The following is a 26,264-nucleotide window of genomic DNA, read 5'->3' as shown; positions in this document are numbered from 1 at the left end:
ACGCCAATGTCTAGACTGTTAGCCTGGAAACGTGTCTACGTTGCCATAAAACGCCAATTTCTAGACTGTTAGCCTGAATACGTGTCCGACCCGTAAGAGTTCACAGTGCACACAGTGTCATTGGGTTCGTCCCTTCTCTCACGACACCCTTTGATAAGTATATTGTGACTAGACACACAGTAAAAAATACCTCGTTTGTTACTCCTTTTGCTATGATAGTCACTGTTTGTGACTATCATAATTTGTGTCCAATTTGTGTTTAAGGCAAAGTTTGCAATAAGCAATAGACAGAAAATGCTACAGCTTGGTCTTTCGTTTCCAATATGTATAGTTGAAAATAAAACATAGCAAACTAAAAAGTGAAAATATAACGACATTTTAGTAAAAAAAAACAACAGCATTTCTAGTTCTCGAGTGTAGCCACACGCACACTCTCTTCATAAGATGGCGGTAGCTCCCCTCTCACTGGTGGAGTGGGATAGTCCGGAGAGTGTGGACGATACACGGTGGTCGCTGTAGCAGTAGCAGTAGCAGTAGAAGCAGACGTAGAAAGGGCATCCACATCACAGGCGGAATCGACTGCCATCCAGTGGGGGCAGGCTGGGTATGGAGCTGTCACTCCATGCCATGGGATTGGTGCAACGGTAAACGGCACTGGACTAGTCCGTCCTGGTGCTGGTGTTATGGGCCGTGGTTCTATCAGAGAAAATCAAAGAAAGAAAAAAGACAATGACTTTAAAATAATGATTGCAGAAGGATTTGGAAAGGCAAATGTACATAAAGTATGTCATATGTCTACTGTAGACTATGACAAACGAAACAACAACAACAGTAATACGCTGATATCCCACGTAACAGAAGACAATGTTGTGTTTGTAATGCTGGGTATGTGGAGGACGAGTATCATTTCTTGTTAGTTTGCTCCGGTTATAACAAGCTACGCGTGGACCACTTACCACAAGAATTTTGTGAATATTCGACCAAACAAAAATTTAATAACATTATGTCTACAACTGATTGTAAATTAATTGAACGTCTAGCTATTTATATCTATCAAGCGATGTCACTTCGTAGTACATTATTGTCACGTCCATTGTAATACAAATGTAACTATGGGCCGATGGCCTACACTTACGAAAATAAACTGAATTGAATTGAATTGTATAAAATATTATTTATTGCATATACATACACATATTTTCTATAGAACACCATATGTAAACCGTTACAAGACATAGATGACAAAACTATTTAGACCAAACTTATACGTACGTTGGTAAGGGTGAAATAACTTTGACTAAGTCACAGCATGTCCCATCACGGTAGTTACTGGTCGTGGAGGTGGAGGTGGAGGTGGAGGTGGAGGTGGAGGTGGAGGTGGCTACGGCACTCACAAAGAGTAAATCTTCAACAATATTCAACACCTCATCTCTTCGTTCCACGAGAGAAAGAAATGCACCGGGAGTCAAACTGCCTGCCTGTTCAGTTCCATCTAAATTTCGTTTTTTACACACGTTGGTCGAATAATGTGACATCGATTATGTCGTTGAACCAATATTTAACTCTGTTGGACGTCATGTCTTCTTTTTCTCTCTCGATAGGTTGATGAACACAATCGTGTTCTCTGGACGAAGTGAGTACAGGGTGCTACAAAAGCTCTTTTTATCGAGGTTAAGGCTTTGATTGACAAGAAGAAAAAATTACCACTACCGCTACCCCAAGACATCCGTCAAATGGACCGACCACTACCACCGTCACAAGAGCAAGACGTCCTTCCAGTAGGATGACCACTACCACTACATCCACAAGGTGAGTGAGTAAATGTTGCTTTAAGCCGCATCAGCAACCACCACCACCATCATTCTCACCACTGACAGCTGATAATATTGTTAAAACAACTTTTACCAATATCGAATATAATTCTTGTTATAGTTAGTATTGATTTCTCAAGTATTCTTTACTTTAGACGAACGAAAAATCGTACTGAAATTCACAGAAATAGAACACAGACTTTTGATAACCAAGTACACAATGATTGCATAGTACATTTAAATGATATCCAACTTATTCTTTTTTTCTTCATGTAAAATATACTCTTTATGGATTCAACAAAATAATTGATTTCAGTGAATGTAACAGGTAACATCTACATATTTGTTCCCTATGTTAAAATGTTGTTTATATTACTTGCAGGTGTACTTGATGATCTCCTATACTCCTTTATAAGTACTTGTTGGAGGAGCGTTATTGTTACAAACTATGCTTATTGTCATCGAATGTTTGCAATGGTGCATGCGACGATACAGCCTGCTTCCAAATTTACAAAACCCAGTCATTCTTCACAATCAAAAAGATGAAATACTTTTATTAAGTATATGACATCAATGAAGCAGTATTTTAAATAACGACAAATGTAGTTTGATACATAACGGTCATTGTGAAGCTTATCATCTGTAAAGGTTGACACTATTTTGCTAAGTGATAATATAATACAAACAATAAAATCCACACACACTCGATATAGACTGCTGAAGAACTTTTGTGTTATATATAAATGTTGATGAGTGCTTTTACATGAAATGTACACATTCTTGGTATTAAAACACTGTTGTATGTCCGTAACTTTCAAAAGATTTACCCTGGTCCAGATACAGATACAACCCCCCTGTTTTAATGTTGGATCCTAGGAAATTGAATGGGCCTTTGGTTTATGACTCATTCACACCTTCACCACTGGCAAATCCAACAACAAGTCGGGATGGGCACTGGTCCAGAAACAAGTTCTCAAATGTGTAAGTCATCTGTGATGCACTGATACTGGCTTGACGAATGTCAGTTTTTATGTAAGGATACAGAATATTAGCCATTTCAAACTGTTTTGCATGCGCAAGAACAAATACGTTATTCATTTTCATCTTAAACTTTCAAGTAAACGTTATGCAGTTAAATATTGTATTATGTTCCACTAGCTCCAGACATAAGTGCAAACTGTGAATTGGATCTGAAAAATGGTTTGAACACTACCCTTTGTTCTCGTGGACGATGATACAAAACTCGCACTTTTAACATTGTCCATCGACTTCTTGCACACATCGACCCGTGAAGATCCGGGGTAGAATATGTCTTCAGCAAGGTCTTCACAAGAGGCGACTAACGGGATCGGGTGGTCAGGCTCGCTGATTTGGTTGACACATGTCATCGATCCCAATTGGGTGGATCGATGCTCATGATATTAATCACTGGAATTTCTGGTCCTGGCTCCATTATTTACAAACCGCCGTCATATAGCAGGACTATTGCTGAGTGAGGTGTTAAGCAACAAACCAACCAACCAACCTATAACCACAAAAGGAGGTTTTCGGCTTTGTTCTCACCAATGACAGGGTTTATTACTACTATTAATCAACTTCGCTCTCCGACCCTTAGCCATTTGATGAGTATCAGACATTGTTTGTGTGTTGTTAAACGCCGCTCTCGGCAATATTATAGCTGTCTGTAAGTACTCGGATATCGACCAGAAAATCCAGTGATTGATATCATGAGCATCGATCTACGCAATTAAGAAAGGATGACATGCATCAAACAAGTCATCGAACCTGACCACTCGATCTCATTAGTCTCTGCACAAGCACAGGTTGGATCAGGCGGATGAATGTGACTTTGGTAATTGTTAGTCATCGTGCCAGAGTAGGTTGTCCATTCAGTCAACCTCTAGCAACCGTTTTCAGGCTGTCTTAATAATAACTACTTCTTAAAGATACATACGACCCTACAGTCACTCGTTTCACTCAACCAACAGTTCAACAAAGAAGAGTGAGTGAGTGAGTGAGTGAGTGAGTGAGTGAGTGAGTGAGTGAGTGAGTGAGTTGGGTTTAACGACGTTTTAAACAGTTATTCCAGTTACCACGGCTTTCAACAAAGAACACAAGGTGCATGTCACAGTTGATAGAGTGACTCACTTTTTAAGTATCGGTAACATTTCTACCATATTGTGACCCTTGTAAATGTGTCAATGACATAACGTTATATTGTTTTCATCTGGTTTCAAAATGGACTTTTGCTAGTTTGCCTACATACCAAATGGAATCTGTTTCACTGGACAACTTAGGCTGGTTATTTTCTTGTCGCATTAACAATTTATGTTTTCTTGTTATCATTCAGGTTAAACGTTTAGTAAAAAATGTTTATTAATGAAACGATGCAAATTTGTGTAGGTATATGTCAGTTTTAGTCATCAAAACTAATCCATGAAGACCCGGGTTTGAATTGGTATTTAGCAACCCATGCTCGTCGTAAGTGGCGAATCAGGGATTCGGGTGGTCAGCCTCGCTGACTTGGTTGATGCATGTCATCGTATACCAATTGCATGGGTCGATGCTCCATGATATCAATCACTGGATTGTCTGGTCGAGGCTCGATTATTTACAGACCGCCGTCATATAGCTGGAATATTGCTGCGTGCGACGTTAAACAACAAACAAACAAACATGAAAATTAAAGTGGTTAATTTTTCATTGTGAATTTGAATAATTCAGGTCTCGATTATGATCATGTTTGTAGACATGTGCGACCTGCATTACTTAGGACTGAGGATATCTTACATTAGTCTGATCCGCCCTGAAATCATTGAAATATTGAACAAAGCAGAGTCAAATCCAACTCTTAAAGTCGTTTGTTTTACAACTCCAACCAGCTCTGTTTCAATTTGAGGGAAACAGATAAGGTTTAAGTTGTCTTGTCAATGACGTCAAGAGCCCTTACACACCGAAACTTATTTGAGTGCGTATATTAAATCTTTTACAATACCAAACAAAATACTTAAAACTCTTTGAATACGTATATGAAACACTGTGTTTACTGCAGAACGAAACAAAATAACAGAATCATATTTCAATCCTTTCTCAAATTATTAAATGTTTGCTCAGTACGGTACTTCTTCTTAGGTATAATATGCACAAGATAAAATCAGCCCTGCACTCAAATTTTGAGTGGATGAGTGAGTGAGTTGGGTTTAACGCCGCTTTTAACAGTTTTCCAGTTATATCACGGTGTGTCAGCTCAATGTGGGAGGAAAACCCAAAGTGATGCAGGTCTCAGACGTTTACCACTTCGGTGAAACCCACGAGCACGGGTATTGTGCTGACAAACCTAAAAACATAATATGTGCGAACCTGGATTCGAACCCACAATCATAGGTTTCTGGTGTAACCAATGGACTCACCTTGTCATTTTAATTGGTCTCGATAATTAAATGTCAAATTACGAAAGAAGCAGTTTCTTTCAGACTGCAAATACAAGTAATGTCGATAAAACAAGAATTTTAACTTGAGGTTCAGTCTGCTGCTTTTTTCAGCCCAAATTCACAGAAGATGGCATTCTTTCTCCATTGCAAACTTTTCCTCATCTGTTTCAGCATCTTTGAACAGGTCGATCTCTCCAACTCTCTTGCACTTGACAAACCATGTGACGAGCTCACTGCCAAGGGCGCTGACGAGTACATCATCCTTTTCCAACTCCTCCAGAGCTTCTTCCAGAGAGTGGGGGAGAGTCTCGGCGTTGTCGACACTTCCCGCGGGCGGGCACTCTAGTTTGTTGAGGACCCCATCCAGACCAGCGGCGATTGTGGACGCCACGACAAGATACGGGTTGGACTTGCCACTCGGAAGCCTGTTCTCTATGTATGTCTTAGAGGGACTTTCATTCTTTACTCTTATGGTTGCTTCTCCATGTTCTATTCCCCAGAATATAGTTGAGGGACAAAAAGGCTTGTAGACGGCCCTGTAACAGTTGACAGTGGGCCTGCAGAGGGCACATAGAGCTTTACTGTGCCTCAGCATACCAGCAATCCAGTATTTGGCGATGACGGACAGTTTATCTGGAGCTGACGCATCGTAGAACAAACTCTCGCCATTTTTGTTCCAAAGTGAAACATTTAGATGAATGTTAGTTCCTATCGGGTTTTTCTCAGAGAGAGGATATGCCATGAAAGTGACTACATGGTGTTCCAGATTTGCTGCCATTTCCATGAGTCCTTCTTTTATGTTCATGGTCATATCCGTGCATTCTATGCCAAATTTTGGTTTCAAAATGGCTTCAAACATCCCAGGTCCCGCTTCAGTATGGTATCTTTCCACATCAATGTTTGATTCTTTAAAGTTCTTGTCAAATGAAATAGAAGTTTGCTGTGTTTGTTGAATATCCTTTGGCTGAACATATTCCAACAATCAAATATTGGGGTCAGGGTTTCTTTTTCCAGTATATTAAATTCTATTTCATATCCAGAAAAGAAAGCATATCCTTGTTGCTCCAATCTCTGCAGCTGTTTTCTAGCGACATATCGGGGGCATGCTTCTTGGGGAGAGTTGTCTTTCTTCCACCGGGATTCGCACAATATCTGAGCGACTTTGACCGCGTCCTCTGCCCAAGGAATTGGCCTGAGTGTGTCAAGATCAGGATATATCATAGCCTTGCGACATTTTTTCTCTTGGTCAATTCGAGGGTAGGGTTTCCTCGGGACTGCTCTTAGAATATCTGCAAGAATAATGATATCTTTTGATTGATATGACATTAAATCCACTTATTAAATCCAGTGAATCAAAAACATACAAACAGATAGCAATAAAAGTTCGAATTGGTTCGTCATTTGCACATTGGCGTACACTTGCTGTCATCACTGATTTCAGTGAATCAAACATATAATGTGTATCACTATTTTGCCTTTTACGCCCAATGGAGTCTTTTTCGGCATATAATTGAGACAGATCATTCCTTTGCGTTGATGTTTTGTATTTAACCTATTTAGAAATGTCATCTTGACATAGATAGGTAAGATTTCATTTCAGAAAGGCGATTGATTATGTTGACAGGAAAAAAATGCTATTTTTACTCTTACAAAAGGGAAGCCATGGTAAAATGTACAATCTGTTAAAAAGTATGCATACATCTGTAAAAGCAGGTGTTAAGATTGGTAGCTTTTAGACGTATTTTTTAAACACAAAGCGGCGTGTCAGCTTAATGTGGGAGAAAGGACGAAGTGATGCAGGTCTCAGACGTTTACCACTTCAGTGAAACCCACGAGCACGGGTATGGTGCTGACAAACCTAGAAACATAATCGGGGCGAACCGGGATTCGAACCCACAATCATAGGTTTCTGGCGTGCCCAAGGGACGCAACTCTGCACAGCGAATCGCGGCGCCTTAGACGACTGGTCCACCCGTGCCCCCCTTATAGAGATTGTACTAATGTCTTTTTTTGGATGTGAGAAATATATTCACTTGAGATTTTTTTTACCTCATTACAGAAATATTATAATTGTAATATTACGTTATATTGCAAATTTATTTTACTTCTTTGATATTAATGTACTACGCTTGATAGATTTACATAACTTGACTGATTGATTGATTGAGGTAAGATTTGATTTTGTATTTTCACAGCAATGGTTATTTATGGTAACAATGTCATGAGAATGTAATGACACCATCTGGTCACCTTGACTCGAATGAGGCATGGATTGAGTGAGGTAGAAGATCCAGAAGATCGATTTGTTATGACATGGTTCTACTCCAATGCAAGTGGATAAAGGGCAAACGAGCTGTGAAAATGATATGAAAGGACCACTGACAGCGATGACACCATGTGTTCGGGAAAAGGGTGCGCATGTCATTCAGAATTTAAAAGGTCACTCAATGTTTGAAGTATTTATAGCCTGACGCCGCACAGCAGTACTCCGTCATGCAACGGTGGCCTGTAAACAAAGAAGACAATGAAGTGATCTATTGAGCAGAAACTCCAGTGACAAGACATGATATGTTAATTCTGAATTACGTGTGCTGTGTACAAATGCAGAGATTCTGCTACTTATAGGTAAGAAAAACGTTTCAGAACTACATTGTATGTTCGCTTTGCAACACAGCTGTGTCCAGTTTTTATGTCTTGGCCCAAACATTTCTCTTGTAGTTGACTCCCAATCACATTCTCTGCAACACTGCCCTATGAAACGGTTAACAGAAACGTGGCAGCCCGGGACCCTGGCACCGGCATTTCCTATTCACCAGCAACTCTTTAACGTTCTTCTAATCCCTGTTAACAAGTCATCTAACAAAACCATACCTTACCTATGAAAATACGTCAAACGCTTTCAAAAATCATCTGCTGAAAGTAAACTGTCATACGCATGTGTTAATATATAACTATCAAGAGTCATTGTACCAGCCCCACCGGTGGCAACAACACTGGTTTAGACTTTATATTTTTACACAGCAACTGGATCATTTTCGTTTTGTGTGAAACAGTCTGATCTATTCATATATATATATATATATATATATATATATATATATATATATATATTTATATTGAAAGAAATAGGAGACCTCATTAAGACAATGTAATTGTAAGGTGAATACATATTAACTTTATAAGCTCCATGCTCAGATATCGATCCTACTGTATCAATGGACTGCTGAATTGACGTATTTTGATAATACTCATCACTTTGAGTTTACAAACTATCCTGGTCTGAAGGTGGGACGTCCACATGGAGAGCAAAAGGTCGGAGGTTCGATCCCCGGCTGTGACATACACAACTGTTAAAAGATGGTACTTGTTGTAACCGACCCGTTTAGATCCGGGGTAGAATAGCTCTTCAGCAACCAATGCTTGCCGTAAAAGGCGACTATGCTTGTCGTAAGAGGCCACTAACGGGATCGGCTGGTCAGGCTCACTGACTTGGTTGAAGCATGTCATCGATCCCAATTTTGTGGATAGATGCTCAACAATGTCAATCACTGGACTGTCTGGTCCATACCTATTATGTACAGACCACCGTCATATAGCTGGAATATTACTGAGTGTGGTGTAAAACAACCAGCCAACCAGCCAACCAACCAACCAACAACTTGTTGTAACCCTGCCTGACACTCGGCACTTAGGGGATTAAACAAGGACTTGTTCGCTTGGAGTCAGTATACTGTGTCTGAGTGGAATATTCATGTTAAACTGCGACATGGGATCTTAGTTGTCTGGCACTGTAAAGTCGGCATTAGTCTGAACTAGTACAAGCAGCCACACAACATACACAAACGTGCATGCATGTCACTATATATAAGTGCAATAATCTTGAAATTGACGTTTAAACCCATTCCACCTTACCTCCTTACTCCTTAAATGAATAAATAATTCAACATGTGCCCTTACTGCTATAACAGTGCAAACATCATTATATTTTTCTTCAAGTTTGATCAAAATCAAATATATCTACTTCAGTTCTAGGCATAAAAGGTCCCTTAAAACAGACTGTTTCAATTGGTGGAGAATCCGTGTATTCGCACTGTTATACAGCTATGCCTTTCACCGGTCCGGTTACATGTTAACAGGTGGGTGTTCATCTGTGTTCATGTTGACATATCAGTAAGTCTCAACTTTGTTTCAGAAGATGCTATTTTCATATTAAATAACACGTCAGAAAATTAATTAGGACAATTCTCAAAAATGTTAAAGAGATTGTTCTAAATATTGTTAGTAAATTAGTTTTGGGGAGAAACTTTCATAACTTTAAATAAACAGAGTTGGCACTCTACTGGTAAAAATATTCACAGAGATTGATATTATTTGATGTGTTATTTACACAAGTATGAAGACATAAATTAATTTACTAGTGAAAAAAATGGGTACAAAAATAACAGACATATATAGAATATATAATCTTTTGAATATAAAAGATGATTTCATTCAAGGACACATGCATTGTTATGATTAACTGACGTACAAGTCTAACCTCGCACACTTATCAAGAATTGCACCTTAATTTGACGTTTTGGCTGTTAATCTTTAAACAGAGCTTTGACTTTCGCTCAGTTTTATTTCTCTGTATGGTCCACATGAGAATCGGAACGAGTAAATTATGACGGTTTACCTTGAGGTATATCAATCCCTTCTTCTAGGTACTTGGCAGCATGACGGCCAGCGACAACTTGACCACGGTGTTCACCATTCAAGTCACACAGGGAAAACCGAACATAATCATATTTGACAATCTCCTTCTTGGCCTCTTCTAGTGTCGACATGTCCTGTGTGTTGTTTCCACCTTCACTGAAGCTAAGCCTTGTGTATGGCCTGTTAAAGTAGGTAGACGCCAGGATGAAACCCTACCCAGACTTGACAAAACACATTGAGGTCTGAATAGCACGGATAATTTATGACTGACGACATGGGTGAGCAGAGTTTTTGTTAATATTATATAATTTCACAGGTTACCAAGTAGAAAGGCTCCTTCATACATTGTGGTATAAACCTGCTTCGTCTATATTTTAAAAACAGGTGAACAGTAGCAAGTAAACAACCCAGATATAGTCAAGGATGAGTGACTTTGCTGGTAAGACAAGGTAGGCATGTTGATCAACTAATTGTACTGTTAACAGAGGCGCACAATATTAAAACAAACAGCCATTTACATTTTATTGCATCATTTATATATCTTTGTATTTAAAATGCACTCAACAAATATTATGCAGCGCAGATGGTGGTACTGGCGTGGTCTGTGAACGGGCTTGTTGAAGCAGGTGAGTGACACAAACATCTTCCACCATAAAGTTTAGGGAGGAGAGATAACTGTACTATTGCATTCGCCATAACTGATCATAGTATTGACTGACTTGTTCGTTGCTTTAAGAGTTTAAGTGTTTACATGTTTCTGCCACAGCAATGTCGGTTGACCTGTCCCTCGTTAGGACTCACGCGTGTGAATATGGTACAAATCTATCTCTCCCTAACAGGTCACTGGGTGCACGAATTACACCGAGCCCTTTAGAAATCACTCATGCATGGTTACAACCCTGGCATAGTGAAGCTTTACAAGGTAGACGACAAGAGTTGTACTCGCTCACCCATACACTTACAATAACAGCAGGTAAAGAGGAACGACGCTTCATTGAATTATCTGTCCCTTTTGACACTAATGTGCTTAACAAAATTCAGGAAAAACATGCAAATATGTACCAAGTTGTCCGACTCCACAATTCTTCTCGGTGCCTTAGGTTTGGTACTTCCATATCTGTTCATTGACCTAAATGACGATTATAGCCTCGTTTGGGTTCAATAATCCCCATGGGGCTGGAAATTCCATTTTAAATTCACGCTGGTTAGATGATTGGGTACTTATGTAAAGCACTTCGAGCATGCCCATTCATGGTGTGGAATCTTGTGTTGTAGTCCTGTTATAGTCCTAAATACTTGTTATTATAAGCCATTGGTGTGCGAGTACCATTCCCATGTTCTCACATTTCATTAACCTGGTAAACATCTACACTGTGCATCAAGTCATGCGCCCATCCTGATGTTATTTAAATGAGACATGTTTATGTGAAGCCACACTTGCTGACCCCCCTGAGGTGTGCGTGCGTGCGTGCGTGCGTGCGTGCGTGCGTGCGTGCGTGCGTGCGTGCGTGCGTGTGTGTGTGTGGATTATGCAGTTCTATGTATTGTATACACACAGTCATAGTCAAATCATAAACTGTCTCTGTTTTATTAGAAGCTCACATCATTGTGTTTTGACAATAAATAGTTGTCTCCTGCAATGCAGTACCATCTAATATAAGCGGTGATGTGGAAGTTGAGCCATAACATATCCTGATTATGTAAATTCACTCTCTTTAACCCATTACATTTTGTTAAATATCATGTTTAGCAATATTCGTGTAAACCGTTTATCATGTGGTCGGGTGTTAATGTTACAGCGTAGGTGAAGGCCTGGGCATTATAGATGGTGTTGACATGGGAGTATGTGATTGGGTCTCGGTGGCTGTACAACCGATGACATTTGCGTGTGTTGTGGCGGGTGTTAATGTTACAGCGTCGGTGAAGGCCTGGGCATTATAGATGGTGTTGACATGGAAGTGTGTGATTAGGTCTCGGTGGCTGTATGAGAGGTGACATGTGCGTGTGTAGTGGCGGGTGTTAATGATACAGCGTAGGAGAAGGCCTGGGCATTATAGATGGTGTTGACATGGGAGTATGTGATTGGGTCGTGTGTAGTGGCGGATGCTAATGTTACAGTGGAGGTGAAGGCCTGGGCATTATAGATGGTGTTGACATTGGAGTGTGGGATTGGGGTGGGTTGGGGGGGGGGGGGGGGGGGGGGGGGGGGGGGGGGTAGCGTTACAGCGAAGGTGTAGTCCATATTTAACACAACATATGACAGTTGGCTATGTTTATTTTTACATGGTTCAGATGCGGTAAATCATGACTATGTTGCAGCGGTCTGTCAGTCGTCAAGTATAGGACTGCTGAGTCTGACAAAGACACTTGTTCCTGGACATGGAACATAGGACCACGAGGCAACGCCGACAAACTCCCCTCCACACACTAAAGAAGTTCCGCTGTCACCCTGTAGGGAATACAAGCATGTGAATAACAGTGTGTTCTCTGTACTAAAAACGTTTCATGCTTCAAAACCGTCAATGGTTACTTTTCCTTACAAATAATGTGTTGTGCGAGTAAATTAATTCCAGTGAGTGAGTGAGTGAGTGAGTGAGTTGGGTTTAACGCCGTCATATCACGGCGTGTCAGCTTAATGTGGGAGGAAAGCCCGAAGTGATGCAGGTCACAGACGTTTACCATTTCGGTGAAACCCACGAGCACGGGTATGGTGCTGACAAACCTAGAAACATAATCGGGGCGAACCGGGATTCGAACCCACAATCATAGGTTTCTGGCGTGCCCAAGGGACGCAACACTGCACAGCGAATCGCGGCACCTTAGACGACTGGTCAACCTGTGCCCCTTATTGCAGATATGTGAGCAAATATTGCCAGATTTCAAAATGACAAAATCACATCCAAGTGGCAACTCCGTCAATTACTCTCCACACGTCAGGTCACAGAAGCAATCTTGGTTTAATGCACGACTGTGCGACCTGTTCATGTTGTGTTTGATCTTTATATAGCCCATTGTAAGAGGCAACCATACGTGTCCTGGGCAAAGTCCCATTGATAAAACCAATCCTTACTGCGGTGATGGAGTGACCATCGATACAGATCTCGTCCCTCTCCGTGATCGTCGCACCAGTTCCCGTTAGTCGTTGCACACACTCTGCTGTGCTGATGACAGTCACGGTTTTCGACATCAACACTGGAAATGAAAGCAAGATGATCACAGCCTCTGGTGAGTGAGTGAGTGAGTGAGTGAGTGAGTGAGTGAGTGAGTGAGTGAGTGAGTGAGTTAAGATTTAACTTCACATCTGCAGTATTTCGGCCATATCGTGACGAGAAGTACATTAATAATACATATATTTATACAATGTAAAAAGCTGTCAACGATGGACAGTACAATAACTAGAATATCACATTGACTATTTAAAACGAGTTGAGAATATATAAAAGTCATAAGTATTATTGAACAACACAAGATAAAAATGAGCTAGAGATCGCCAGTAACTAAAGGGATATCAGCTTCTGGTGAAGAAAAACGTTTTGAGGATTAATGGGGTTATTTTTTTAGTAATGCTGGTTTTGTTGCTTTGGGGCGAGAAACAATGTAGGCGTTATTGAGGCGTGTCAGTGGCAACATTATTGAGGGTTGATGTAGGTGTGTTATTTAGGACTAAAGTAGTCATTGCTATTGCAATATAAACAGTTAAAGTTATTGTGGGTTAATGACCTGATACAGAAGTTGGCAACAGTTATTGTGGTCTAGAGACTTGACGCAGTACAATTAGTTACAGTTATTGTGGATTAATAATTTGATACAACACATACATTTACATTTATTATGTATTGATGACTTGATACAGTACGATTAATATAAGTAATCTTTTGGTAAATGACTTTGCACAGTGCAGTTAGTTACAGTTTGTGGGGATTCCGGTTATAACAGTTAACATCGGTAAATGACTTCATACAGTATGTTGGTTACAGTTTATGTGATTGATGGCATGATACAGTACATTTAATGTGGATTAACGGCATGATTGAGAACTGTTAGTTATGTTTCCTGCAGATTGATGGCATGATTGAGAACTGTTAGTTATATTTACTGTAGATTGATGGCATGATTGAGAACTGTTAGTAATGTTAACTGTAGATTGATGGCATGATTGAGAACTGTTAGTTATGTTTACTGTAGATTGATTGCATGATTGAGAACTGTTAGTTATATTTTCTGTAGATTGATGTCATGATTGAGAACTGTAGGTTATATTTACTGTAGATTGAGGGCATGATTGAGAACTGTTAGTTATGTTAACTGTAGATTGATGTCTTGATTGAGAACTGTTAGTTATGTTTACTGTAGATTGATGGCATGATTGAGAACTGTTAGTTATGTTAACTGTAGATTGATGGCATGATTAAGATCTGTTAGTTATGTTAACTGTAGATTGATGTCTTGATTGAGAACTGTTAGTTATGTTTACTGTAGATTGATGGCATGATTGAGAACTGTAGGTTATATTTACTGTAGATTGATGGCATGATTCGGAACTGTTAGTTATTTTTACTGTAGATTGATGGCATGATTGAGAACTGTTAGTTATGTTTATTGTAGATTTTTAGCATGATTGAGAACTGTTAGTTATATTTTCTGTAGATTGATGTCATGATTGAGAACTGTAGGTTATATTTACTGTAGATTGAGGGCATGATTGAGAACTGTTAGTTATGTTTACTGTAGATTGATGGCATGATTGAGAACTGTTAGTTATATTTACTGTAGATTGATGGCATGATTGAGAACTTTTAGTTATGTTAACTGTAGATTTTTGTCAGGATTGAGAACTGTTAGTTATGTTTACTGTAGATTAATGGCATGATTGAGAACTGTTAGTTATATTTACTGTAGATTGATGTCATGATTGAGAACTGTTAGTTATATTTACTGTAGATTGATGGCATGATTGAGAACTGTTAGTTATATTTACTGTAGATTGATGGCATGATTGAGAACTGTTAGTTATATTTACTGTAGATTGATGGCATGATTGAGAACTGTTAGTTATATTTACTGTAGATTGATGTCATGATTTAGAACTGTCAGTTATATATGACAGTTTGGTAATGTCTTGATACTGTGATTTGGTAACAGCTGATATTTTATTCTCAAAGGATAGACACTACAAACAAAACGCCAATCACTACACATGAGTCCTTTTTAAAGGATTCAAATTCAATAAAATAATTGTTCCAATGTGTTTAGTGACTTTCATCAAAGCATTAGCTATAATTATAATGTGTTATTATGTAGTATTTGTTTTATCGGACTGCTTGATGGAAGTGTAACTATTTCCACTTTGTTTGAATAAATCAACAAGCTTCAGTAACATAATTCACATATAAATGTAGTATTAGTTACCTTTGTAGAAATTGCAAGAGTAAAACAATTCACGTTGTAGTATTTGTGTTACTAGAAATTTAGTTAACTTTAGTTAATAGAACATATGTATGTGAAGCTGAATCATTGATGTTGCACCATAAGAAAATGATGCAAACCTCAATTTAATATTATAAAGAAAATACCATTGACGAAGCACGAAAAATACTGTAATATGGCCTTTGGGAAAACAGGTGGAAAAACAAATTGATCTCCACTTTTGCAACAGTGTGAGGATATTGCTAGAGCAATACAACAATTAAGTCAATGATTCGATGCAGTGTCATCGATATTTTGTTTTGGGGAATATCTTTTGTTATAAAGAATGGAAATGTTTAGGGGCTTTGACTGTATTCATAGCAATCACTGTGGTCATTTACGCATTTTTAGACGTCTCATATTTTGAAAATGCGTACTTTTGCCTTCTCCGAAGCCCACGATGCTGCATTGTTCCCCAGTTAGGTTTGTGACGGTAACGTTATTGAGGAGGAAGTCCTGGGAGCCAGGGATGGTGATGTTGCTGTTGACCACGTTTAACTCGGAGTAGTCAAGCTTGTATCCAGGGCCATTCCGAGTGAAAGATCCAAGCTAAAACAAATGTAAAGTATTTCAATTCGTAATCGCACGTTATAATATGTGCATTCGTGTTTGAAAACCATATCATATTCAAATATTATCTTTTCGACTACAAAAGGTTTGACGCTCTCAACAACCACTGAATTGTAAATATAGGCCATCAAGAAGGGAGTCATCCTGTTCCAGTGCAGACTACACATACACAGAGTGATGTGTCTTGTTAATATGAGGCATATTTTACATGTAAAGCAATATCGTTACAACCTGATGTTAGTGCTCGCAACTGCAACGCAAAGATCTGAGGACGTCATATTACCTGTCATGTTAGAATAACCTTTCAATCGACCAATCAAAACGAAGCCCGAATGTGTTTCTGAACAATAAGCCTCTTGTCAAAAGCATATATAGTCTCTACCCTGCTTACTCGGGAGAAACATCTGAAACCGAACAGACCTCTTATAGTCGGTGAGACGTACAGGTGTAATGTGTTAGACATTACAGAATTTTCTTTTGTTCCGTTCTAAAATTATGAGTTGAATCAAATTATCTTTGAAGGCAACTTGAGTTGAAGTCATCATTTTGAAAGTAATACCGTAAAGCTCGAGTAAGGCTGTTTGGTGCTGGGTAATGTAGAAATCATTTTTTGCCATTTCATTGACCAGTCAAAGCTCGCGAGGAGTCGTTCTGACGTGACCTGTAACGGGATGTCCTCGTAGCTTTGTGCAGCGGTAGCGAGCACCAAGTTTTTTTATATTCTTATTCGACTGCATATAAACCTGTATTCATTAACCGTATTACAATCTGAGTTATCAATTGTCCAACTGTTCCAGGAACTGATGCCTTTTTTCTTCAAGTATCTCTATCCTAGGTATTGACTTACCACATAGGTCGATGTGATGGATGTTATCTGCGCTGGAGGTGAGAGATCCGTCAAATCTAAAGTATCAAATACCGCCCTGAAGGTGCTGATATCACTTCAACATGAAAAATAGGTACTTTATGAAACAAGTTATGACAACATCAACATCCTGTCCAGAACCATAAGAAATCCACCTGTACAACATATGTATCTACAACAGTGAGTGAGAGATTGAGCACATTCTGTATTTGACCTTACAACATATGTATCTTCAACAGTGAGTGAGAGATTGAGCACATTCTGTATTTGACCTTACCATATACGTATCTACAACAGTGAGTGAGAGTTTGAGAACCTTCTCGGCTTTAGCTATCAACAAATTATCACCTTCCATTCGTGCAGTGTGCTGCTGACACAAATACGTTCGAGAGTTTTCTGGTGCACCCACAGACATGAGTCCACTCCCCGTCGAGGAACTGCTGCAAGCTTCCAGCAAACCCAAACTCCCCGAGCACAACCTTCGAGCCGCCTATTATTCTCTTCTCCATCACCGTGGAAGCATGTGCTGCTGAAACAAGCACGATCATCGTCAGCAGTGTACACATGGATTTATGCGTTGTGAAACGTGCAGGTTCGTCATCACAGTGTAGACATTGTTATATCTGTTATATAACAAGCACGATCATCGTCAGCAGTGTACACATTGGTTTATGCGTTGTGAAACGTGCAGGTTTGCCATGACAGTGTAGACATTGTTATATCTGTTATATAACAAGCACGATCATCATCAGCAGTGTACACATTGATGTATGCGTTGGGAATCGTGGAGGTTTGTCATCACAGTGTAGACATTGTTATATCTGTTATATAACAAGCACGATCATCATCAGCAGTGTACACATTGATGTATGCGTTGGGAATCGTGGAGGTTTGTCATCACAGTGTAGACATTGTTATATCTGTTATATAACAAGCACGATCATCGTCAGCAGTGTACACATTGATGTATGCGTTGTGGAACGTGCAGGTTCGTCATCACAGTGTAGACATTGTTATATCTGTTATATAACAAGCACGATCATCATCAGCAGTGTACACATTGATGTATGCGTTGGGAATCGTGGAGGTTCGTCATCACAGTGTAGACATTGTTATATCTGTTATATAACAAGCACGATCATCGTCAGCAGTGTACACATTGATTTATGCGTTGTGAAACGTGCAGGTTCGTCATCACAGTGTAGACATTGTTATATCTTTTATATAACAAGCACGGTCAGCATCAGCAGTGTAGACTTTGATGTATGTGTTGTGAAACATGCAGATTCACCATCAGCAGTGTAGACATTGACATATATGTTATATAACATGCAGGTTCACCACCAGCAGTGTACAAATTATTATATCTTTTATATAACATGTAGGTTCAACATCAGCAGTGTAGACATTGATATATATGTTAAAACATGCAGGTTCACCTTCAGCAGTGTACACAATATTTTATCTTTGATATAACATGTAGGTTCACCATCAGCAGTGTGGACATTGACATATATGTTATATAACATGCAGGTTCACCATCAGCAGTGTACACATTGGAATATGTGTTATATAACACGCAGGTTCACCATCAGCAGTGTACACATTGAAATATGTGTTATATAACACGCAGGTTCACCATCAGCAGTGTACACATTGACATATGTGTTATATAACATGCAGGTTAACCATCAGTTGTGTAGACATTGACATATGTGTTATATAACACGCAGGTTCACCATCAGCAGTGTACACATTGAAATATGTGTTATATAACACGCAGGTTCACCATCAGCAGTGTACACATTGAAATATGTGTTATATAACACGCAGGTTCACCATCAGCAGTGTACACATTGACATATGTGTTATATAACATGCAGGTTCACCATCAGTTGTGTAGACATTGACATATGTGTTATATAACACGCAGGTTCACCATCAGCAGTGTACACATTGAAATATGTGTTATATAACACGCAGGTTCACCATCATCAGTGTACACATTGATATATATGTTATATAACATGCAGGTTCACCATCAGCAGTGTGGACATTGACATATATGTTATATAACACGCAGGTTCACCATCAGCAGTGTGGACATTGACATATATGTTATATAACACGCAGGTTCACCATCAGCAGTGTACACATTGAAATATGTGTTATAAACATGCAGGTTCACCATCAGCAGTGTGGACATTGACATATATGTTATATAACATGCAGGTTCACCATCAGTTGTGTAGACATTGACATATGTGTTATATAACACGCATGTTCACCACCAGCAATGTGGACATTGATATATGTGTTACATAACATGCAGGCTTCACCATCAGCAGTGTACACATTGAAATATGTGTTATATCATGCAGTATCACCATCAGCAGTGTACACATTGAAATATGTGTTATAAACATGCAGGTTCACCATCAGCAGTGTGGACATTGACATATATGTTATATAACATGCAGGTTCACCATCAGTTGTGTAGACATTGACATATGTGTTATATAACACGCAGGTTCACCACCAGCAATGTGGACATTGATATATGTGTTACACAACATACACGTTCATCATCAGTTGTGTACACATTGCTATGTGTTATATAACATGCACGTTGGGCATCACGCATCAAGATCTACATCAAAATGTGTATGCAGACTGAAATTCATGATATGTTAATTATACAGTATCAATGTGATGTTACCTGTCACAGCAGCTAGGATAACAAGTTGCCAACACGCCATTTGTCTCGTTGTTTGCCGAATGCTAAATGGGTTGGGGACTTAGCCAAGTACTGTGATTGAATCTGTTTAAAACGGACCTATGGGCTCACACGCACCTGCTGTGTCCCTTGGGGTAGTTGGTCAGGAGCCAGGTCACATGTTCCAGGTGGTAGCAGTATTTCAATTAGTTCTTGCTGATTGGACTTGACATGCGGATTACACTTCAATAACCAGATTTAATTGTACTCTGTTGGATCTGGATAATGTACGTAGACACATCACAAAAATCAATAGAGTGCGAAATTGTAGAAGTTGGTTGGTTGGTTTGTTGTTTATCGCCGCACTCAGCAATATTCCAGGTATGTGACGGCGGTCTGTAAATAATCGAGTCTGGACCAGACAATCCAGTGAATAATATCATGAGCATCGATCCACGCAATTGGGATCGATGACATGCATGAACCAAGTCAGCGAGCCTGACCACCCGATCCCGTTTGTCGCCTTTTACGACAAGCATAGTCACCTTTTATGGCAAGCATGGGTTGCTGAAAACCTATTCTACTCCATAATCTTCACGGGTCGAAATTGTAGAAGTTATAACATCACCAGTAGTATCGTCCTGTAAAATATGCTTTAATCTTAGTTTAGTTCAGTAAATGCTTTCTTATTTGGCAAAAGCGAGATAAAGCCTTATCGGGCGTGCGTGCGTGCGTGCGTGCGTGCGTGCGTGCGTGCGTGCGTGCGTGCGTGCGTGCGTGCGTGCGTGCATGCGTGCGTGCGTGCGAGCGTGCGTGCGTGCGTACATGTGAATGTGACCTGTGAAGATCCGGGGTAGAATAGAACTTTAGCAACCCATGCTTGCCATAAAAGACGACAAGTGAGAGGCGACGAACGGGATCGGGTGGTCAGGCTCGCTGACTTGCTTGATGCACGTCATCGATCCCAATTGCGCGAATCGATGCTCATGATGTCTATCACTGGATTGTCTGGTCCAGACTCGATTATTTACAGACCGCTGTCATATAGCTAGAATATTGCTGAGTGAGGCGTTAAACTAGCTCCTCAAGCATCTGGCTTTGCGTTTTTGCGCCCATTAACGAAAAACACCTACTGGTTTATGATTGGCTGATAACGGATCGGGCGGAGCTTGTGTTGCATTGTTGCACTGATTTCGTATGGTTGTTTTCCGATTTGTGCGTGTGAATGAATAAATAAATAGGCACATTGTGAAGTTATTATTGTACGTGCAGAGATGTGTCCCTTGGACACACCAGGAACATATGATTGTTAGTTCGAATCCCGGTTTGCTCGGAATATGTGTCTAGGTTTATCAGCACCACTCGTTCTTGTGGGTTTCACCAAAGTGGTAAAAGTCTGAGGCCTGAATCACATCGGGCTTTCCTCCCGCCTAAAGCTGACATGCCGTAAGGTATTTATGACGCGTTGTCTCCCTGCTTGTATTGATGTAATGATCAGGAGCCCGTAACTCCCATACTTTAACACAGACATACGTCAGTCTTAGCACTAAGGTCGCTTTGGGGAACGGGACCCTGGTCGAAGTGAAGGGGTTACCCATATACGTTCCTGATCCTTTGCGCAAATATGTCATGAGCTACAAAATCATTTCTACAGTTAAACTGTAAGTATTAGCATAATGCAAGCGTAACATCCACACATGGCAATAAAGTTGCCTGTTCAATCCCCTAGCACCTAAACACTGTACTCCTGACCCTTCATCAGTAAACGCGTAACACCTAAACACTGTGCACCTGAGCCCTTATCAGTAAACACATAACACCTAAATACTGTACGTCCGACCCTTTATCAGTAAACACATAACACCTAAACACTGTACGTCCGACCCTTTATCAGTAAACACCTGACACCTAAACACTGAACACCCGAGCCTTCAGTATTCAGTAAACGCATAACACCAAAACACTATACACCTGAGCCCTTATCAGTAAACACATGACATATAAATACTGTACACCCGAGCCTCCATCATGGTGGTGGTGGTGGGAGGTGGTGGGTTCTTTGTTTTGGGAGGTGCTGGTGGTGGTGGTGGTGGTGGTGGTGGTGGGAGGTGGTGGGTTCTTTGTTTTGGGAGGTGCTGATGGTGGTGGTGGTGGTGGTGGAGGAGGGAGGTGGTGGGTTCTTTGCTTTGGGAGGTGCTGGTGGTGGTGGTGGTGGTGGTGGAGGGAGGTGGTGGGTTCTTTGTTTTGGGAGGTGGTGGTGGTGGTGGTGGTGGTGGAGGGAGGTGGTGGGTTCTTTGTTTTGGGAGGTGCTGGTGGTGGTGGTGGTGGTGGTGGAGGGAGGTGGTGGGTTCTTTGTTTTGGGAGGTGCTGGTGGTGGTGGTGGTGGTGGTGGTGGTGGAGGGAGGTGGTGGGTTCTTTGCTTTGGGAGGTGCTGGTGGTGGTGGTGGTGGTGGTGGTGCTGATGGTGGTGGTGGTGGTGGTGGTGGTGGAGGGAGGTGGTGGGTTCTTTGTTTTGGGAGGTGCTGATGGTGGTGGTGGTGGTGGTGGTGGTGGAGGGAGGTGGTGGGTTCTTTGTTTTGGGAGGTGCTGATGGTGGTGGTGGTGGTGGTGGTGGAGGGAGGTGGTGGGTTCTTTGTTTTGGGAGGTGCTGGTGGTGGTGGTGGTGGTGGAGGGAGGTGGTGGGTTCTTTGTTTTGGGAGGTGCTGATGGTGGTGGTGGTGGTGGTGGAGGGAGGTGGTGGGTTCTTTGTTTTGGGAGGTGCTGATGGTGGTGGTGGTGGTGGTGGTGAAGGGAGGTGGTGGGTTCTTTGTTTTGGGAGGTGCTGATGGTGGTGGTGGTGGTGGTGGAGGGAGGTGGTGGGTTCTTTGTTTTGGGAGGTGCTGATGGTGGTGGTGGTGGTGGTGGAGGGAGGTGGTGGGTTCTTTGTTTTGGGAGGTGCTGGTGGAGGTGCTGGTGGTGGAGGGAGGTGGTGGATTCTTTGTTTTGGGAGGTGATGGTGGTGGTGGTGGTGGTGCTGGTGGTGGTGCTGGTGGTGGAGGGAGGTGGTGGGTTCTTTGTTTTGGGAGGTGCTGGTGGTGGTGGTGGTGGTGGTGGTGGAGGGAGGTGGTGGGTTCTTTGTTTTGGGAGGTGCTGATGGTGGTGGTGGTGGTGGAGGGAGGTGGTGGGTTCTTTGTTTTGGGAGGTGCTGGTGGTGGTGGTGGTGGTGGTGGTGGTGGTGGTGGAGGGAGGTGGTGGGTTCTTTGTTTTGGGAGGTGCTGATGGTGGTGGTGGTGGTGGAGGGAGGTAGTGGGTTCTTTGTTTTGGGAGGTCCTGGTGGTGGTGGTGGTGGTGGTGGAGGGAGGTAGTGGGTTCTTTGTTTTGGGAGGTGCTGGTGGTGGTGATGGTGGTGGAGGGAGGTGGTGGGTTCTTTGTTTTGGGAGGTGCTGATGGTGGTGGTGGTGGTGGAGGGAGGTGGTGGGTTCTTTGTTTTGGGAGGTGCTGGTGGTGGTGATGGTGGTGGAGGGAGGTCGTGGGTTCTTTGCTTTGGGAGGTGCTGGTGGTGGAGGGAGGTGGTGGGTTCTTTGTTTTTGGAGGTGCTGATGGTGGAGGGAGGTGGTGGGTTCTTTGTTTTGGGAGGTGGTGGTGGTGGAGGGAGGTCGTGGGTTCTTTGCTTTGGGAGGTGCTGGTGGTGGAGGGAGGTGGTGGGTTCTTTGTTTTGGGAGGTGGTGGTGGTGGTGCTGGTGGTGGAGGGAGGTGGTGGCTTCTTTGTTTTGGTTTGAGGGTAGTCAAAGCAGTGGATGAACGCGTTCTTTCGGGAGAGATTGGTGGCCCTGAAAAGGGCCGTTTTGGAGAAGAAAAAGATTACTTCTTCACCCACATAGGTGCTGTGGCCTCCCACCTGTCTCCTGACAGGACACTGACTGGTGGGCGCTGTCATAATCATATTGATAAACGTCTGTTTGTAGTCACGAGTGACATCACGTTTGCATGGAGACACGCGTGACAGTACGTGGGATACACGAGTGCCAGGACCTCGGCATGGATGAGCGTGTTACAACGACATAATCATATTGATAAACGTTTGCATGGAGACACGAAATACATCACGTAGGCATATAGAGTCTACCTACATCACGTTAATGTCTGCGCATGTCGATTCACCTTTAGAATTCAGACGTCCGTTCCACAACATGATCGTAGCGCTAAGGTGTAACTTAGACGAACGACTGTCATTGCGCTACAATACACGATCGCCTTGTGGAACGAGACCTTGCACCTCAAAGTTTACAATCACATCATAATACCCGATGACATGATTTGTGGAATTTTGTTGCAAGATCCTTCGCCGATATGACGTCAACCTAGCAACAAAGTTGCTGGGTCGTTGACTGTGTATTATAAGCTCGTCTCAGTGATCTATCATCTCCACATGCAATCGCTACACCAGTAAGTGTCCTGTCAGGAGACAGGTGGCAGGCCATCCGTGCCTTTGCACCACAGCACCTATGTGGGGGAAGAAGTAATCTTCTTCTCCAAAACGGCCCTTTTCAGGGCCACCCATCTCTCCCGAAAGAACACGTTCGTCCATGGCTTTGACGACCCTCAGACCAAAACAAAGAACCTACCACCTCCTCCTCCCTCCTCCCCCTCAACCGCTGCCGCCGGCGCCACCGCCACTGCCGCCGCCCTCCCCTCCCCCTTCGCCGCCGCCGCCGCAACCTTCCTCCACCGCCACCACTTGAACAAAAAGGATTTTACGGGCGCTTCTTTCAATTTGGATATTTTTATATTTTACGAGCGCTTTTTATGGTCCCCTCCTCCCCGGAAACGGATGTGACGTCCTCTTGGAGATGCGCACGCCTCCCGGAAACGGAAATGCCGCCATCTTGAATGCGCGCGCCACAGGAAACGGAGATGCCGTCATCTTGGATGCGCACGCATCACCGAAACCGGAAACAAGTGTTTAGATATTGACTGACGTGATTCCGTTATCAACGTAAAAAATTACTTTGTAATAATATTTGTTACGGCAATTGTTTAAAATGCGTGTGCACACATCATCGTATACATGCGAGCTATACAGAGACTAACGAAACTTAGAAACAACATGAAACACATATAAACATAAGTAAACTACGGTTATAAGTAAAAGGAACCACTAATTTTAGTTCGTAATAACCGTACGCGCATGCGCGAAATGTTGATGGGTTTTTTAACGTAGTTGTATAGCCAATGTCACCCTTTCAATGTTTCCAAAAGTGGTCAAGAGATTTGGTCACTGCTTAGTGCTTCCAAAGACCTCCACATTTACGCCAAAACGAAACTTGGCACCTTTCTCAAATACACGATGTAGACGAATATCTTTTCGGTTTGCTGACTTGAATGTACTTCACATTTTCTCCAATATCAAACGATTTAAGTGCATAATAGGTCGTTTGAAAGTTCTCCAAATTCTACGACGTTACAATTGCTCGACATGAAGGGAAAGTTGAAAGCTTGAAGTAGTCCTTCTTGTCATACAGTTTTGTTTCATATCAAGTATGTTCACATCCAAGACTGTACAGCAGTTGTAGACGTATGTAAAGGATCGTGGTGTGACTTAAACGTCAGATATGGTTGTCAAGCACGTCAAAAGATTCACAGCCGTTTGTTTTGACGGTTTGCCCGTGGTCAGGTGATTTTGCAAAGGGACGTCACTCTAAACAGACTTATTTCGTGAAACCGGAAAATGGCTTGTTATTGGTTCATGCGTATCTAATTCGGATCACGGCCTGTGGCTTCACCTTACGTCACCGTGACTACCTCAGGCAATACAATCTGAATAATGTCAACGTATCATAATCAAATAATAATAATTCATTATAATTAAATTACACACTTTATTCTATCACATTTGTATACACTTTTCTGAAGATGGTCTTGAAACAAATTTCACGAATATTTAAGAACACATTAATCTCACAAGTTCGTACAATATCAAAACAAATTTTGTTCGTGAATCACCAAAACACGTGTTTTAGGATAACTGCAGTAGGATAAATTTGTATTTGTCTTGGAATAGCCATGTGTTTCCCAAACGGGCGATAGTGTCATTTAAAGCTGCACTCCTTTGAGCATGTATTTCTATAAAGCGGAAATATTTGCTGTTGTTTTCAATTTATTTTTTGTACTGCATTGTTTGTCTTAAATTTGGAGAGAATGTTATAAAACCAAAAAGTGCTTAAAACTAAAGGCATATGACAAAGGTGCCCAGCATTGTCTAACATTAGGTATTAAAGATGTGAGACGATAGAAATTGTCGATGTCAGATAGCTGTCATCAGATTTGGTTTAGTCAAAATGCTTACACTCGTTTAGATTAGACAAGCACAGCGATATGCGTCCACTCGGCATGTACAAATATTAGTTACTCCATGTAAACATTCAGATTTATGTTACGTTTGCGGAAAAGATTCAAAAGTAAAACGACGTGTTTGTTCCTGGCATTCTAAAGCAGCTGGTGCTGTATGTAGGAATCACGCGAGACTCGTGCATTTCGATCGAAACGTGCAAAAGTTCAGAGACTTGGTTCAACAGTGCAAGAAGAAATCCAATAGATGTGTGGTGGTGGGAATGAGGGTGAGTCTATTTGTCCATGAACTTTAGCCATTTCCTTGCAGCAAGAACTAGATACAAAACAGATGCTTTCCTGCAGAGGATGTGACTACACACCTCTCTTTGCACTAAAAAAAC

General features: G+C 41.4%; 2 protein-coding genes and 1 long non-coding RNA gene across 3 annotated transcripts; 1 reads left to right on the top strand and 2 right to left on the bottom strand.

Moving 5' to 3' along the window:
• Positions 1 to 4,373: 4,373 nt before the first annotated feature.
• On the bottom strand, positions 4,374 to 10,243 carry LOC124145418 (glutamine synthetase-like). The gene is made up of 2 exons (XM_046515180.2): positions 9,918 to 10,243; positions 4,374 to 6,531 (listed from the first exon to the last, which is right to left on the bottom strand). The coding sequence occupies exon 2, from the start codon at positions 6,099 to 6,101 to the stop codon at positions 5,361 to 5,363; it is 741 nt and encodes a 246-aa protein (XP_046371136.2). The 5' UTR covers positions 6,102 to 6,531; positions 9,918 to 10,243; the 3' UTR covers positions 4,374 to 5,360.
• LOC125379345 lies at positions 10,102 to 10,807 on the top strand. Its single transcript, XR_007220707.1, has 3 exons — positions 10,102 to 10,215; positions 10,322 to 10,563; positions 10,777 to 10,807. It is a non-coding gene; the product is annotated as an uncharacterized LOC125379345 (long non-coding RNA).
• A 1,362-nt stretch (positions 10,808 to 12,169) lies between these two features.
• On the bottom strand, positions 12,170 to 19,605 carry LOC124145417 (chymotrypsin-like serine proteinase). Its single transcript, XM_046515179.2, has 6 exons — positions 19,558 to 19,605; positions 17,187 to 17,367; positions 16,821 to 16,914; positions 15,781 to 15,952; positions 13,008 to 13,129; positions 12,170 to 12,386 (listed from the first exon to the last, which is right to left on the bottom strand). The coding sequence occupies exons 1-6, from the start codon at positions 19,595 to 19,597 to the stop codon at positions 12,264 to 12,266; spliced, it is 732 nt and encodes a 243-aa protein (XP_046371135.1). The 5' UTR covers positions 19,598 to 19,605; the 3' UTR covers positions 12,170 to 12,263.
• Positions 19,606 to 26,264: the final 6,659 nt, after the last annotated feature.

The sequence above is a fragment of the Haliotis rufescens genome, unplaced genomic scaffold (assembly GCF_023055435.1).
Source record: "Haliotis rufescens isolate VD_foot unplaced genomic scaffold, xgHalRufe1.0.p SCAF_14, whole genome shotgun sequence".
NCBI classification, from domain to species: Eukaryota; Metazoa; Mollusca; class Gastropoda; order Lepetellida; family Haliotidae; genus Haliotis; species Haliotis rufescens.
This window is presented reverse-complemented; position numbering and strand designations above follow the sequence as displayed.